The following is a 14,520-nucleotide window of genomic DNA, read 5'->3' on the forward strand; positions in this document are numbered from 1 at the left end:
TTTCAGTACCAGCCTGGCGTTGATGCAGAAAGGTGTCAAGAGAGGGCGCCGCAGCCCTTGAAAATGCCTATAAAGATGCACTGGATTGAGTTTTCATTAATTTGGAGTAATAATGGAGAACCTTATGAGGTTTATTTCTTGCTTGGCGATGCTGTTTCTTTGCATCCAAAACAGGGTCAGACGCTCGCTCTTGTGTTTGGTGTAGCTAGGCCACAAGACTGGTCGAATCACTTGTTGTGGCTGAGGGTGCGTTCCAGTTTCCCCTTTAGACGGCTTCGCTGCCGTCTTCGCGGACAGCCCGCCATGTTAACCACCGTTCCCATTCGAACGAAGCAGTCAACGAAGACTGCTTCGAGGAGACAGCATCGAAGTCAGCAACGATGCAGGCTACCTTCCTGTGTAAACTAATAAGTGACACAAGCGCCCCCTTTTTGCGTAGTAATTTTAAAAGAAAAGCACTAGTTCTTTTATTAAAATATTTAGTATAATTTACCAGTGGTGACGATGATTTTGTTTAGTGTTTAAATCTCCTAATGTTTGTAATAACAACGGTAATATTAGTTACGAATCCTGCAGCTTGTGTTTTTCAATATGTCTGCTGCGAGGCTGTCGTCTGCGCTGGTGTTGCGTTTTGGACCGCGGCGCCGTTCCAATTTTAACCCTTTAGACGTCTAATGAGACTGCTTTGTAGGCTGTCTACCAAGCTGTCCGGGAATTTGAATGCACCCTGAGTGGCTAAGGCGTTGTGCTGTTAAGCACAAGGGCAATAACACGAAGGAGGGGTGAAATACGGAACTTCGGGGGTAAACTGTGGGCTCGTGTAGTGCAGGACAGGGGTGGTTGGAGGAGAACGGGAGAGACCTTCGTCTTGCAGTGGACCTGAGCAGGCTGACGACGACGACGACGACGATGATGATGATGAAAAGGATGGCGGTGGTGGTGGTGGTGTCATCAGAGGAGACCGGAACTTTGGACAAAATGCCTATTTTTCTCTTGAGCCTGCATTAAGCCTATTTCCGATATAAGCAATAAATAAGGGAAGGGGAACATTTAAAGCAATAGTGTATTGTGCCTATAAGTGCCTACTTTGACTATATCGGCTCTCTAGCTCCTATTTTGACTTTATGGGGGTATATTAGCACCAGAAATGCCTTTTTTGCATTATATATTCCCCTTTGTTATTCTTCGAGTCGATGTTCAACAAGAACTGTTCTCGATTCAGAAGCCCGCAACTCGGCGTTTGTGTCACGCCGTTTGCCAGAAGAAACCGCGCGCCATGCCAAAGCAGCTGATAAGCCGCCGCCACCTCGACCTTGCCACCTTCGCCGAATCCCCAGAGTCCCGTGCGCGGCAACACCGCAGCCAGGCTCCGCGACGTCGCCACTGTCCGCTGGAGCTTTTAGGGGCAAAGCTAATTAAGGCGTCGGTCTGTCCATCCTCGACGTATGTATGTAGCCACCTCTAGTTTAGTTCTTGGATTGTTTATTAGATGGCGTGGCTACCTCTAGTTTAGTTCTTGGATTGTTTACTAGATGGCGGTACTTGTATATGATGAAAAGATGCGCTTGGATTGTGTACTAGATGGCGTCTCTTATAAAAATTTTTACCAACATTGAATAGAATGTTTGTTGAAAAATGTCAATAGGATCTAGCGACATTAAGTAGACTGTCTACAGACTGTCTACAGACCTCCTAGCAACAACCTACCAACATTTTGTCAACCATTGGCCACCGTGTTCGAATTGAAATTTGTCTGTTGACTTTCTACAGAAAGTTTTCTGAAGACTTTCTACAGAAAGTTTTCTGAAGACTTTCTACAGAAAGTTTTCTGAAGACTTTCTACAGAAAGTTTTCTGAAGACTTTCTACAGAAAGTTTTCTGAGGACTTTCTACAGAACGTTTTCTGAAGACTTTCTACAAAAAGTTTTCTGAAGACTTTTAATTGAAAGTTTAGCGTAAAGTTTCAACTCAATCGCTGTTTGCTAACCAAAGCATTTTGCTTTGCTAACCAAAGCAAACACTACACTCAAACAGTGATTCATTCTGTAAACACTTAACCTGAGCTCCTAGATAGCAGCACGCAAGTATAAGACGCACACACGTTTTAAGAGACATCTGTCGACAGAAATTGAACAAAAGAAATCCATTCCATTCATTTATTTTGTGCGATTTCTTTGGCACTAGTAGCCGCGAGCCAGAAGTGTCGACAAAGAATTTTTAATCTGTAGTCCAGGAACACCGTACTCCTTCACTGTGTAATCTGGGGAGGAAAAAAAAATTGCACCAATATCAATCTGGGTTTGTAAGCACATCACAACATATTTATCAGATCAAAAGTAGTTAGGCTTGATTTGTTTGAACTTTCCCCCACAAGCTTTGTTTGGATGACGGGTAACAACAGGTACACTTTCAAAAGGTATCAAAATAGGCATGCCAAGAAAAATTGTAAAGGGTAAATACAATTTCGCTTGAACCAAGGTACTATGCCCCAAACCTAAACACAGCATTATTGTTTTCTTTATGTTTACATTCAAACTACTGTTACTTTAAAGGGACCCTGCACATGCTTTGAGCAATGCAAATAAACCTGTGTGCCGTTTAGATTATACTGCCAGGAATACCTGAGCCAAATATTACATGTGCACGGGAAATGGTGAGCACCAAATCGCTGTGAAAGACTTAAAAAAACCAAGCGTGCTCTCTTAAATTTCCCTCATTATGCACCAGTGGCACTGCTGAAATGACGTGGCTGTCCTACTGGCTGTTGCTGGTCAACTTAAGGGGGGACACTGCACTTGAAATGGGCACACAAAATGGTTCCTTGCCACTGGTGCCACCAAAGTTCAATGAGCTGCAAAATTAGCCCCAAGCGATGCATCAAAAAAACCGATCCTCATATTGAACTCACCAAGGTTCGTAGTATTGGAAAATTTAGAGATTACAGTTTTATTACCGACACTGTTTTGTCTATTGTTTGACCAAAAATGGCTAAGTATCTCTAATTATCTCGGGAAATTAACTGACTCAAAAAATAATGGCATATTCCAAATCACTGGGAAAAAAGCAGCAAGACTTGCAAGTTTCATGGGGTTTACTTAACAATTTAAGGAAGCTGTTTTAAGAGCAGTGTCCCCCTTTAACGGTTTATTTTTTGCATTTCATGTGACAGCCAGCCGTCATCGGCGCTGTGCACCAGCCTCTTCTATGCCTGAATTTGTACGAGCAGTTCTGGTGTTTATTTTGTGTTTTGCGTGCACGCAGAGTTTGAGTGATGAACTAAATACTTCCCGGTCAGCCAGACCACCTGACAACATTTATTGCTTCAAAAACACCCTACCAGCCTGAGCCCCGCTAGCGAGCAGGCGGCAATGCTTGTTTGTTGCACCATACCAGAAATAGACCCTTCCACGTCAGGGAGGAAAAGAGAAAACTCCCCGGCCTGTGATATTGAAGGCCACTGAAGAGAACGCCATGAGCTGCCCCTCTCTCCAAGAAAGTCCACGCAACATTTTTCACATTGTCCGCGGTCAAGAGGAGAGGGAACGATTATGTACGATGTTTTATCATGCATAGCTTCAATGATAGTGAGCAGATTTTTAAAATTCTTGCGGGGGGAGATTGCTGGGACAAGACTATTCCAAAATACATTAGGAGTAGTCGGTGTTAAGTGCTGCAGGGTCCTTTTAAGGGAAAAATGACAACAAAATAGATGAGTTTAATAAAAGGACTACACAATCAGCAAAACAATCATGCCAATGAAAATGAGCACAGCACTTCAATGCTAGCATGCAGTTAACACACTGGAGTGTTTTTTGGTACTGCACTTTCATGACTGCTAATCTTTTGTACTAAAAAATTTGAAGTTGTCCACAATTGTAATCTTTCAGAACAAACATCTTTTAAAGACAGGGTATGTTGAAGAAGATGTTGAGGAAACATATACAAAACTTTCTTTGCGAAAGTGGGTGAGCACGGTTAAAATCAAGGAAATCCAGTATCTTTTGCTGAAGAGGACTCATCTTTACTGCAATTTCACAGTAAAGAATTTATAAAAATGTTTCACGTACTGAGGATGGCGTTCCACCTCACTGGGTCTATGGCATCCTTAACAGCTGCTTCCTTGTGGGAGTTTGATTTCCGGCCGTACAGAGACCTCCCGACCAGCTCCTCAGGCGTAAATAACAGCCGCACCATAGAACGGGCAAAGCGGCAGGCCGATCCCTTGCTGTCCGCTTTTATTCGAGCTAGGGTGCCCGCATCTACTTGGACACCATTCCCGATGTCTACCTGCGAAGAAAAAATATGTAAATAAGTATACACAAAACACACATTTTCTAAAGCCGTAGAGTAAAGAAAGTGCCATGCTGTTGTGCACGGGGAAAGTGTGCAATAACATGACTGCTCATTTTTAATACCACGGGTTTTAGGTTCGTCTCCAGATTCTACCTTTACATAATAGGTTGCGAAGCCAAGGGAAATCCTGTCAGTCACTGAGGAGACAAAGTTTAATTTGAATTATAGAGCTTTTTCTGCCCAAAAAACATTTTGTAAGCAGGCATAATGACCTCACACTACCCTTCGGTTGACTCCACCCCCCTCCCCCTTGCAGTAAACATTTATCTGCACCTAGAAGGCACGTCGTGTTCAACATGTATGATCACTGCCCTTGTGTGCCATGGCACTTCAAATTCTGGAATGGAGGACGAAAAAAAGCTTAGAGACACCGCCACTGGAGAGGCATGAAGCCTAGTCATAAAAGGTAAAATCGAAGTCTGCCAGGACGTCACTGTGCCATGTGACAGCATGCTGGCTCCATCTGAACACACGTCGGCTCGAAGCTGCCAGCTAAAGGAATACCGTGGGTCGTGGCCACATGTGGGACCGACACCAGCGGTTCCAGAAAGGGAGACAGTGAGGGAGCGGCGTCATCGAAGGTGATCTTGCGAAAACTGACTGCATTACGTCATGAAGTAACATTTTTCTTCCATGGATCCTGGAAAGGAAAATTAGACATCCACATAGAATACAGCCATACGGCCACAAAGGAAAGCTATGGCCTGTATTCAATAGCGAGGCGTGCATTCAGGCAACCATGTGAATGCACCGTCACTGGTTACGTCGGGCTCCGTGAGATGGTGGTACTTGTCCGTGTCCGTGCTAAGCGCATGATATGGGTTGGACATTCCAAGCTTTAGCCGCCGAACGCAAATTAATGGCTCGACTCAAAAGTGAGTGCGATAAATAACTCTGTTGGCACCACTGTTGAGAATAGGGTTGAAATGGAGCAGACGACGCACGCCAGTGTTATTTTTGTTCTTCAGCGTGCGGCCGCAGTGGCATAAGCCGCGCCATGTTTGTGGCGCTTCGGCCATGTCCGTGGCCATTTCAGTGTTGCCAAATGAAGAAATTGGCAGCTAAACTTTTCAATGAATACAGGCTATACAGGTTTCTCGGAAACTTTGCAGTTGAAGGAAAATTAGTCCTGGGGCGGTATTCTCGAGTTTTGTCCCTTTTGCGTCCTTTTCAAAAGTGTCCCTTTTGGCGAGCCCTGATTGGCTAAAAGCAAACAACTGGAAGTGACGTAACGCAAGCGCAACAAATATACTGCCAATGCCCACTGCTTAACCGGAAGTACGTCACGATGAAAGGGACTCAAAAGGGACAGTTACGAGAATACCGCCCCTGGTCTAGGGTTCGAACCCAGGACCATCACCTATGTAGGTCGGTCACGTTACCAGCTGAGCTAACCAGGAGGCTAGGCATTTGTAGTGCGAGCGCATTGGTCAACAACTCAAAGTGAGGACAAGTGTAATCGATTAAGTTTAGAATCCAGGACCAGGACGAATTTGTCTGCAACTGTGAAGTTTCGGAGAAAGCTGTGCAGCTTTCTTTTGTAGCCGTACGGCTGCATTCCACGGTGGATGTCTAATTTTCCTTCGCAGAATCTCTCTCCACGTTGACGATTTCACCTAAATCTGGCTAATTACTCAGTGAAAGGTTACCAGAATACATAAGCGCACCCTCTCAATCAATCAGATGAGATGGCTTCATCTCCTTCGAACAAGTTTGTGCATGACTTGATGCATTGTGTGCTTTATTAGGAATTTTCATGAAAATGAGCTAGGGAGTTTGTTCTCTACTCTGTGTGCATGCTACACTTGATGAGCTTGTCCTTTTCTTGTTACATTTAATTCCCCATTTCATCCACAAACATTGGAGATTATTCAGTAATTGCTACTGAAGGCCAGATTTGTAAGGACAATTCAACACAGCTAATCAAACTACACAAAAATTATGGTCAATAGAGCAAATGTTTTCTGAGGAATGCAAGATATCCTATCTTGCCTCAAGGATTGCCACAGCTGCATTGAGCCTTCATGGCGAAGAGAAGGGCTTTTGATTTGATGCAAATGAAATGAAAGAGTGCGTGTAGTGTGCCTCAACAGCAGGCACCGGCTGTTGTGTGAAGTACTTAGGTTGCAAATCATTATACCACACTTCACACAATACTAAAAGACCTTACTACTCTTTGTGAATTCTGACCCTCCCTTTGTACCCTTAAAAATGGAAACAAAAAAGCAAGAAAACTTGACAGTAACAGTATTTTCCATTTCTGATTATCGACGGGATCGGCTAGATACAAAAAAAAATTGAAGGCATGCCTTCGCCTGTTTGCATGCTTTTCTATGCAAGTTTTCTTGCAAATGTAAAAGGGTAACAACTTGCAGCAATTCCACAGTGAGTGAGGCGAAAAAATGTAACTCAATGGGTACAGTGAACGGGTAGTTGAAGTGACAGTGAAAAAAAAAAAACACTACCGCTGGGGACGACAGCAGGGATGAGTTGTCACTCGTGTCTGGCCGGCCAAAAGTAGCCCACAAGTGAGCAACAGCGACTGATGCCCCCGGTAGCAGTGTATTAATCTTGTGGTTGTCGCTGTCACCCCCACTACCTGTTCACCGTACCCACTGAGTTAACATTTTCCGCCTCACTCACCAAAACCACCCCCAATAAAAAGGACGGGACCACATGGTCACTCAATCCCATGCAACCCCACGCAATGGCACTAGCATCTGCTTCTTTGGTGCACTTCGGAAAGCCCCTCATACTTTAACCCCCCCCCCTCCCCTTAAATAATACTAATAAAAAAATTCACTCTTTTCAGTCAGATTTGTAACATTCCAGGTTTCATTGTGGCCTTTATTGTGGTCTCTGCCCTGTTTATAAAACTTCTTCATTGTCTCAGCAGAATGCAAGCTTTGCAGGACAAGGAACATCTGTGCACTGCCTCGCTTTCATTGATTCGCTAAGATGTTGCTGAAAATGCAGTAGGCATGCGACTAGAAATAACATAATGATCTTAGCCAGTAAACCATGAGACTCCACAAAACAAGGCAAGACACTGCTCTTTTCCGACATTTCCTAACCCCCCCAAAGTCTTAACCTCCCCCTTCTTCCCCCAGCCCCAAAACAATTCAATGTGATAAGTAGGCTACTGAATAACGAGTACCCAGACGGAAAAAGTAATAAACAGATATTAAAAGCTCGAATTCTAAAAAGAAACCCTCAAAACAGCAATATACAACAAAAACTAAACTATGACCCCTGAAAATTAAAATAACTGATAGCCTTGAACAACAAAGCACACAACGTCGTTCCCCGAGAAGTTTGCACACTGAAATGTCCAAGGCTTATGTATGTATAACTACGTACCCAAAACAGATAAAAGAAAAGATGTAAAAAAAAACTTTCCCATTGCAATAAAAGTTTTATTTCTAAGGGACAGAAAAGCAGAGGGTAAAATTAAAGTTACACTGCCAGCCCCAGCAGGAAAAAAGGCACAAATTTTATTAGAAAAGAAACAAATGCAAAGGGGCAGCACCACTAGAGTTGCAATCAGAAAACCTATTTAAACCACCACTTGCAGACAAACAGAAGGAGAACACAGTCCCCAACTTACAATGAGGTCAATTTAAACATTTTTTAGGTTAAAGCCACTTGCCTTCCATCCCCTTTTCTGCCCAAAAAAAGAAAGTTTGTCAAACACGACAAGATCGTTTTTAGCACTTGACTACCACAAATGGGAAACCCTCTTTGGCCAATTCACTCATGACCAGCTTTCTTATGACAAGTTGGCTGACACAAGAGTGGATACATAAATATACTGTAAAGTTCTGGAGAAACGCCCTCCCCGAAACATTGACCCCCCCCCCCCCATGGAGGGGTGAAACCTCCTAAAATTGAGCTAGCTACAATGCCTTTGAAAGCCCTGGAAGCTCCGTCAACACAAGCAGCCCAACAGAGGCAGAAGAGGCAGCTATAGCCATAGCCATAGTATCCAGCGCGTCAGACCAAAAACACGTACGCGTCATCACCGACTCCCAGGCCGCCTGCCGGAGCTATGCAAGGGGCAGGGTCTCTTCTATAGCGCACCGCATTCTTGCCAGTAAGGCGCCAGAACACCTCCCAAGTGTTACAATAGTATGGACTCCCGGACACGACTCTCTTCGTGGCAATCAGCGAGCTAACGCTGTCGCCCGAGCCCATGCCTCCCGGGCGCCACTGGAGGATAATTACCTGGAGCCCATAATGCTGCAATACCACACAATTCTACAGCACCAGCTACTCACCCGACAAGCCTTTCCTCCTCCGCACAAATCCTTAACGAGAGAAGAAGCGACATTCTGGCGTCAACTACAAACAAACACCTTCCCGCACGTAGGAAGGCTCCACGCCATGTATCCTACAATTCACCCTTCGAACAAATGCCCTTCTTGCACAACACAGTATGCCTCCCTTTACCACATTACGTGGGCCTGCCCCGACATTCCAAACATTCCCCGAATACACAACCCAACCCTTGAGCAGTGGAAAGCTGCGTTGCTCAGCTCGGACCCGGAAGATCAGCGACAGCTGGTACGACGGGCCACGAGTGCAGCCAGAGCTACTGGGGCCCTGGAATAAGGTCACCTCCCCTCCTCAAGCAAACTACACCCTTTCCTAACCAGCGTAAAATAAAGTTATCCCTCCTCCTCCTCCTCCTGAGTGAAAACATCCTGTCACCATGAACAGCGCTGATGTCTTGGTTTAGAACAAAAATGATGCATGTCCAGCTTGACTGGCAAGAGGAGAAGGAAGAGGTAGTAGATAGAATGAATCGAAAGAAGACAGGGGTAGCATATGGGAAGAATAGAAGAGCGGGGAGGTACTGTCTTAGCATCGTTTAAGAGATGTGGCATGTATGTCGACAAGCCTTGACGGTTCTGAAGACAGCTAGTTTAACCAGCACCTGGCCTCGGCGAGCACAATACTGGTGAAAGGGCCCAGAGCTCAGGCGAGCATGGTGATGTCGGACTTTAACAGCAATGCATTGTTCGATGCCTTTAGAAACGATGAGTGCACAAAATAAACGCGAATAATCTATTCGTGTGTCGGTGTGCGGTCACTTATTTGTCCTTTCCGCACTTGACCTGAAAGTTTGCCTATCCAGTATTTTTCACTTGATATCTGTATATTTAGGGTGGCATTCTTTCGGAACTTTACGGTACGCACATCAGTGAGACAGCGACACGTGCTTAAAACATTGAGTGCTAAGAAAACGTTGCTGACGTCAGTAAAACTACATCGGGTCACTATTCTCGTCCCACAAAGCTTCACACTGCACAGTCTGTCTTGCATCTTTCTTCAAAAAAGCACCGTCTCCTGGAAAGCTGTGAGCTACTGGTGAAACACGAAAAAAAAAGAAAGAAACATTTCTTACTTGTTCAGCAGCAACGACTGGTGGTGCAGGTGCCGCTTCAGCGCTGGCAAGCATCCTCTTCAGCCGCTTCACCATTCGTGCAGAATCTAAATGTAACAGGGCAAGCATATGTACAGTGCTCAGCGATTGAAACGCGATACTGGGAGCGCGTGGCTGCCGGTGCTTGTTGCGCCACAGGTGAGCGCTTGCGAAAGCGAGCTGATGCATTGTGGTATACGGTGAGGGTGAGAGCGTTCATGACGCATGCTGACTGCATCCGGCAGACACCGCTTTAGTGTGTGGTTCTTGGCGGCGTCATAGGGGTGCTACATGCCATGGCTTCAAAACGCTGCGCCTGCGTGCTGCGCCGCGCCGCGCGAAGCTGCGTGAGCTGGCGCCGCGCGCGTTATATAAGAAGAATTTGAATGCGCATTTATCGCGATGTGTTATCGTGGCGCGCACGGCACGCAGGCGCAGCGTTTTGAAGCCATGGCATGTAGCACGCCTATGGCGCCGCCAGGAACCACACACTGAAGGGCTGTCTCCCGGATGCACTAAGCATGCGTTACGAACGCTCTCACCCTCATCGTATACCACAATGCGCCAGCTCGCTTTCACAAGCGCTCACCTGTGGCGCAACAGGCAACGGCAGCCACGCGCTCCGAGTATCGCGTTTCAATCGCTGAGCACTGTACAGCAAGTGTTTGCCAAGCAAACTGAATAATATAGCACGTCGCAATTACTCCAGTACCAGAATAAGATTTGGAAAGCGCAGTGAGATTTTACATTCAACAATAAGCCATGAGTAGCACTTAAATACAGGTGTGGCTACTATTAGAGGTAACACAGAACACGTAGCTGTGCTGCGCAGAGCGCCACGACGGGCGGCGGCACATGCGCAATCAGAGCCAAAGATAGCTGTGCGTCGTCTGCTACAGTTCCTCCCCCTTTGTGGTGAAGGCTCTTGTACGAAAGCACTGCAGCCATGGTGCTCTTTTAATGTATTCGAACCAGGTTGTTGAGGCACACGTGTAAGATTACCCCAAAAATTTAGAATGTTCAGTAATTTATCTTATAATCTACCTGAAGCACATGGTTTTACTAAATGAACATTTTTTGCCATGTGATGTTTTTCTTTGTAAGAATAAAAATGCTGAAAGCAAACCTCTGTATTGATAATGAGCCTCCGGAAGTAGAAGGCAGATTTAAAATGTTCTGTATGCAGCATTGCATGCTTTTTTTTTCAACTCGGATGGAATACACTTTCTTAAAGCACCGTGGCTAGATTGTTTGCGTACTTTCGTTGCACACGGCAAAGTGGGAGGAGTCGTAGCAGATGGCGCTCAGCTATTTCTGCCTCTGATTGTGCATGTGCAAGATTCCTCCAGCACTTGTTGTGGCAATCCGCCGAGCATGGCCATGCGCTCTGTGTTACCTCTAACAGTGGCCGCACCGCACCTAGGGTCCACTGTTAAAGGGAAACTGCGAGCACGTGGATGCTTCACAGAGAAGTGGCGAGAATCGGAGACAGCCGGCACATGCGCACTGACCGTATGAGACGAGAGAAGCCACTCTGTCATCTTCTATGGCTCTCCGCTGCGCCGTTCACATCCTTCGAGTGCGAAATCCCTCAGCTATTGCAAACTGAGTGGCACAACGGAGCGCCGTAGCAGACAACAGAGCGGCTTCTGCCGCCTCATGCGGTCAGTGCGCATGTGCCAACTGTCTCCGAGTCTCCGAACCATTCATCTTTATTGAAATGTTTTGAGGCATCAAAAGTATGACCAGGGTACTCCCAAGAAATTTATGAGAGGTGGACATTCTGAGAACAGGGGGGATGGGGAGATGTTAAGCGCAAAAATTTCAAATTTTAATCACAAAGATTTACCAACTGTGGCCAAATACCGCACATAGCTGGCAATTTTTCTGACTTAAAAACAACTTGTTCAGACTCCTTCGCGTATACAGGCAGCAAGCCGTGCCGCCTGCTGCCGCTGGGGTTGCTCTCGCTCAGCAGCCACTTTCAGTTCCTCAGGCGCGCGTTTTAAACGGGTCAGTCGGAGCGGTGGGGCCTACCGAACTTAATTTAAGCAGTGGGCAATGAACCAGAGAGATCGGAGGTGAAAAGGAGCAGTGGCTGGCATTTCCACCGTCGCCCACCGTGGGGAGAACTCTGAGTATGACATATTCAGAGTAGATTATGAAATTAGCATGATGAAAAAAGTGTGGGCACACGCACAGTACTTTGTGAGGCTTGGCTTGTAGCTTCTTACCATTTTCTGGTCCCAAAACTCTACACAAACTGGTTTGTTCAGCTAACACATTTCCCGTTAACATGCAAGCCTTTGCAAGGGCATGCAGCATACCTTATTTGCGTTTATATGTGCTAATAGCTGCAATTGTGGCAATCATATGTCACAGAAGGAGAAGTCTTCAATGAAAGCTGGATGCTGAAGGCATGCTGCTGCTTTTGTTGCTCCTTTGTATGCTGAGAAAACTGTCGAGGCTGTGAATTTTTCTGTGCATTTTTTAAAGATACAAAGCTTGGTCTATTGTGAAATGTAAAGAGAGTGAACTATATGCCAATGAGTAGAGTTGTCTTCATTTAGTTTCCTGGTTTTGGCAGAACTACTGGTACCAAAAAACGGTCAACTAATACAATTATGCCAGTAGCACAAAAAAGACTGCACACGAGGCCCAAATGCACTGGCATGGGGAGAGTTTTCTACTGTTTATTATGTGTGCCGAAGGTGGCATTAGGCGTTGAGGCATCTTATTGTCCCCGGTAAACTGTCCCGACCCTATATCACAACCAAGAGTTGTATAACGGGAGGATAATTTCATTAAGCTTACCAAGACATTCTCGCGCTGTCACGAGGTCTGCCTCAAGACTGGCGACTTTTTCCTTGAGGCTTGCAATCTCAGCATCTTTTTCGGCGCATGTACACATTTCCTGCATGATACATAATGAAACACGAAATGTTTGGTAACATGAAGTGGGAATTACTATAAATTAGTAGAAAGGGCACCTGTTATACATGTAACACACAACGATATTTCTCCTGCACGGGGAAAACAAAACTATTACCATTCCATCATGGCTGGAAGAGCTGGAGCTGGGTGCTGTGGCCGCAACTCTATTCCGCTTTTTCTCCATTGCAGAAGAGGAGCCTGCAAATATATCATCAAGTTACGCGAGCATGCCACAAACTACCACACCAGACATATGCATTGCAAGGTTAACCGGCAAGCAGTGCCAAGTTCCTGCCCAACACAAACTGGGTTTTGATATGGCAGAGCCCAAAGGTTTGAACCAATTTTAGTGATGCTTGACAACTCTTGGATTAGGACTGATTAAGGAGGCATGCACGAATAAGCAGCACCTGCATCACCATTTCATGAGATGTGGGTGCTGTCAAACAGAATCGCAAGACGAGAACCGATTAAACAACTTTCAATAAGGGCAGGTTGGCGAGGCAGGTGCCTCGTAGGCGTTGTGATCCCTCCCCCCCACCCCCAAACCGAGACAATGTTAATTCACTGTGGGGCCGCATTCGCGCATTTCACCTCAAATTTCCACGCATGTAAACTCTATGCCTCTATGAACTCTACGTGAACACTAAGACGGGAGTTGTGATATGCGTGCTGTACGTACAGTGCGCGTCAGGCTTGTTTCACAACACCTACGAGGCGCCAGCCGTGCGATTTACCCGAAGTTGACTGGCACTGCCAGTTTACCATTTAAGGTAATGCACCGTTGGTGGCAACAGAGCGGACATTTGTCAGTGAAAAATATGAATGAATTTTCAAAGTAGTCGCCGGCGGCTTGCATGCACGACGAGCGGACGGGGCCCTGTTTGCCTTGATATCGTGCACGCCAGCCGCGGACAGATTCTCGTGCATTGTACCCATTTCTTCCGCGCTTTTATAACACGCAAAATTATTTTCGTACAAACTAAACACTTAGCGAGCAGTACCACTCCCTGCGGCGAGCGTTTGCTTTGTTCTTGTAAACGCACGCCCCGCCGATGGACGCCACAAGATGCCGGTGTGCGAAATAGTCCCTAAGCGCGTTCATTCCACGAGCAACATGATAATGCGTATGATAATATGCCATTCCACTTACCTGCTGCAAGAATACTTGCGAGGGCAGGCTTCTCGCCGGATTTCCACTCTATCTCAACGAGGCGGCCGCTCAAACGCTCAAGGGCTCCAACACTGTCTTCCATTAGTTCTAACCCGATTGCTGGGTCAAAGACGCACCTCATGGGATACACATCCATTTTTTTTTCATTCTTCCACTTCACTAGAACGTGTAACATAGTGGTACTGGAAAAGCACAGCCACGCCGAAGTACAAAGCACAAAGGATAAAGCACAGCCACGCAGGGCAACGCGCCAGCGGCTCACTCGGCGCGGATACGGATTAGCTTGCATAACTACTTGTACCGCTTGTACTAGGCACGATTAAAATCATGCATCGCCTACTCATTCATAGGCAATGTTTTGTATAGAATTCTTTTCATTATCTGTATAATTTATAATTATTATATCAAGCAAGTATTGCTGATTTTAACTTCAGGGGCCAAGTTTGTTTAAAACCTGCATATCACCGCGGTCATTTTCACATGACGTCGTACTAGCGCGAAACATAAAATTGCCCTTGGTTTGATTTTTTTTTTTACGGGGCGGCACGAGGGTAGACCTTGGGCAAGACACGGGCATTAAAAATGCACAGAAAGTGTCACTTGGAATAAAAAGTGCAATTCCCGGGCAGTTCCT

General features: G+C 45.8%; 1 protein-coding gene across 1 annotated transcript; it reads right to left on the reverse strand.

Moving 5' to 3' along the window:
* Positions 1–2,163: 2,163 nt before the first annotated feature.
* LOC144165053 (uncharacterized) lies at positions 2,164–13,116 on the reverse strand. Its single transcript, XM_077695205.1, has 5 exons — positions 12,828–13,116; positions 12,593–12,692; positions 9,761–9,846; positions 4,068–4,287; positions 2,164–2,260 (listed from the first exon to the last, which is right to left on the reverse strand). The coding sequence occupies exons 1-5, from the start codon at positions 12,894–12,896 to the stop codon at positions 2,181–2,183; spliced, it is 555 nt and encodes a 184-aa protein (XP_077551331.1). The 5' UTR covers positions 12,897–13,116; the 3' UTR covers positions 2,164–2,180.
* Positions 13,117–14,520: the final 1,404 nt, after the last annotated feature.

Source organism: Haemaphysalis longicornis, unplaced genomic scaffold (assembly GCF_048455015.1).
Source record: "Haemaphysalis longicornis isolate Haplotype H1 unplaced genomic scaffold, Haemaphysalis longicornis Haplotype H1 scaffold_14, whole genome shotgun sequence".
NCBI classification, from domain to species: Eukaryota; Metazoa; Arthropoda; class Arachnida; order Ixodida; family Ixodidae; genus Haemaphysalis; species Haemaphysalis longicornis.

Excerpts from the sequence above, each read along its gene's own strand:
- LOC144165053 (XM_077695205.1), bottom strand. The coding sequence starts at position 12,896 with ATGGAGAAAAAGCGGAATAGAGTTGCGGCCACAGCACCCAGCTCCAGC. Across the intron at positions 4,288-9,760 it reads CAGTCGTTGCTGCTGAACAA|GTAGACATCGGGAATGGTGT; the intron begins GTAAGAAATGTT and ends TTTTCTTCGCAG. Across the intron at positions 2,261-4,067 it reads GAGGTGGAACGCCATCCTCA|ATTACACAGTGAAGGAGTAC; the intron begins GTACGTGAAACA and ends TTTCCTCCCCAG.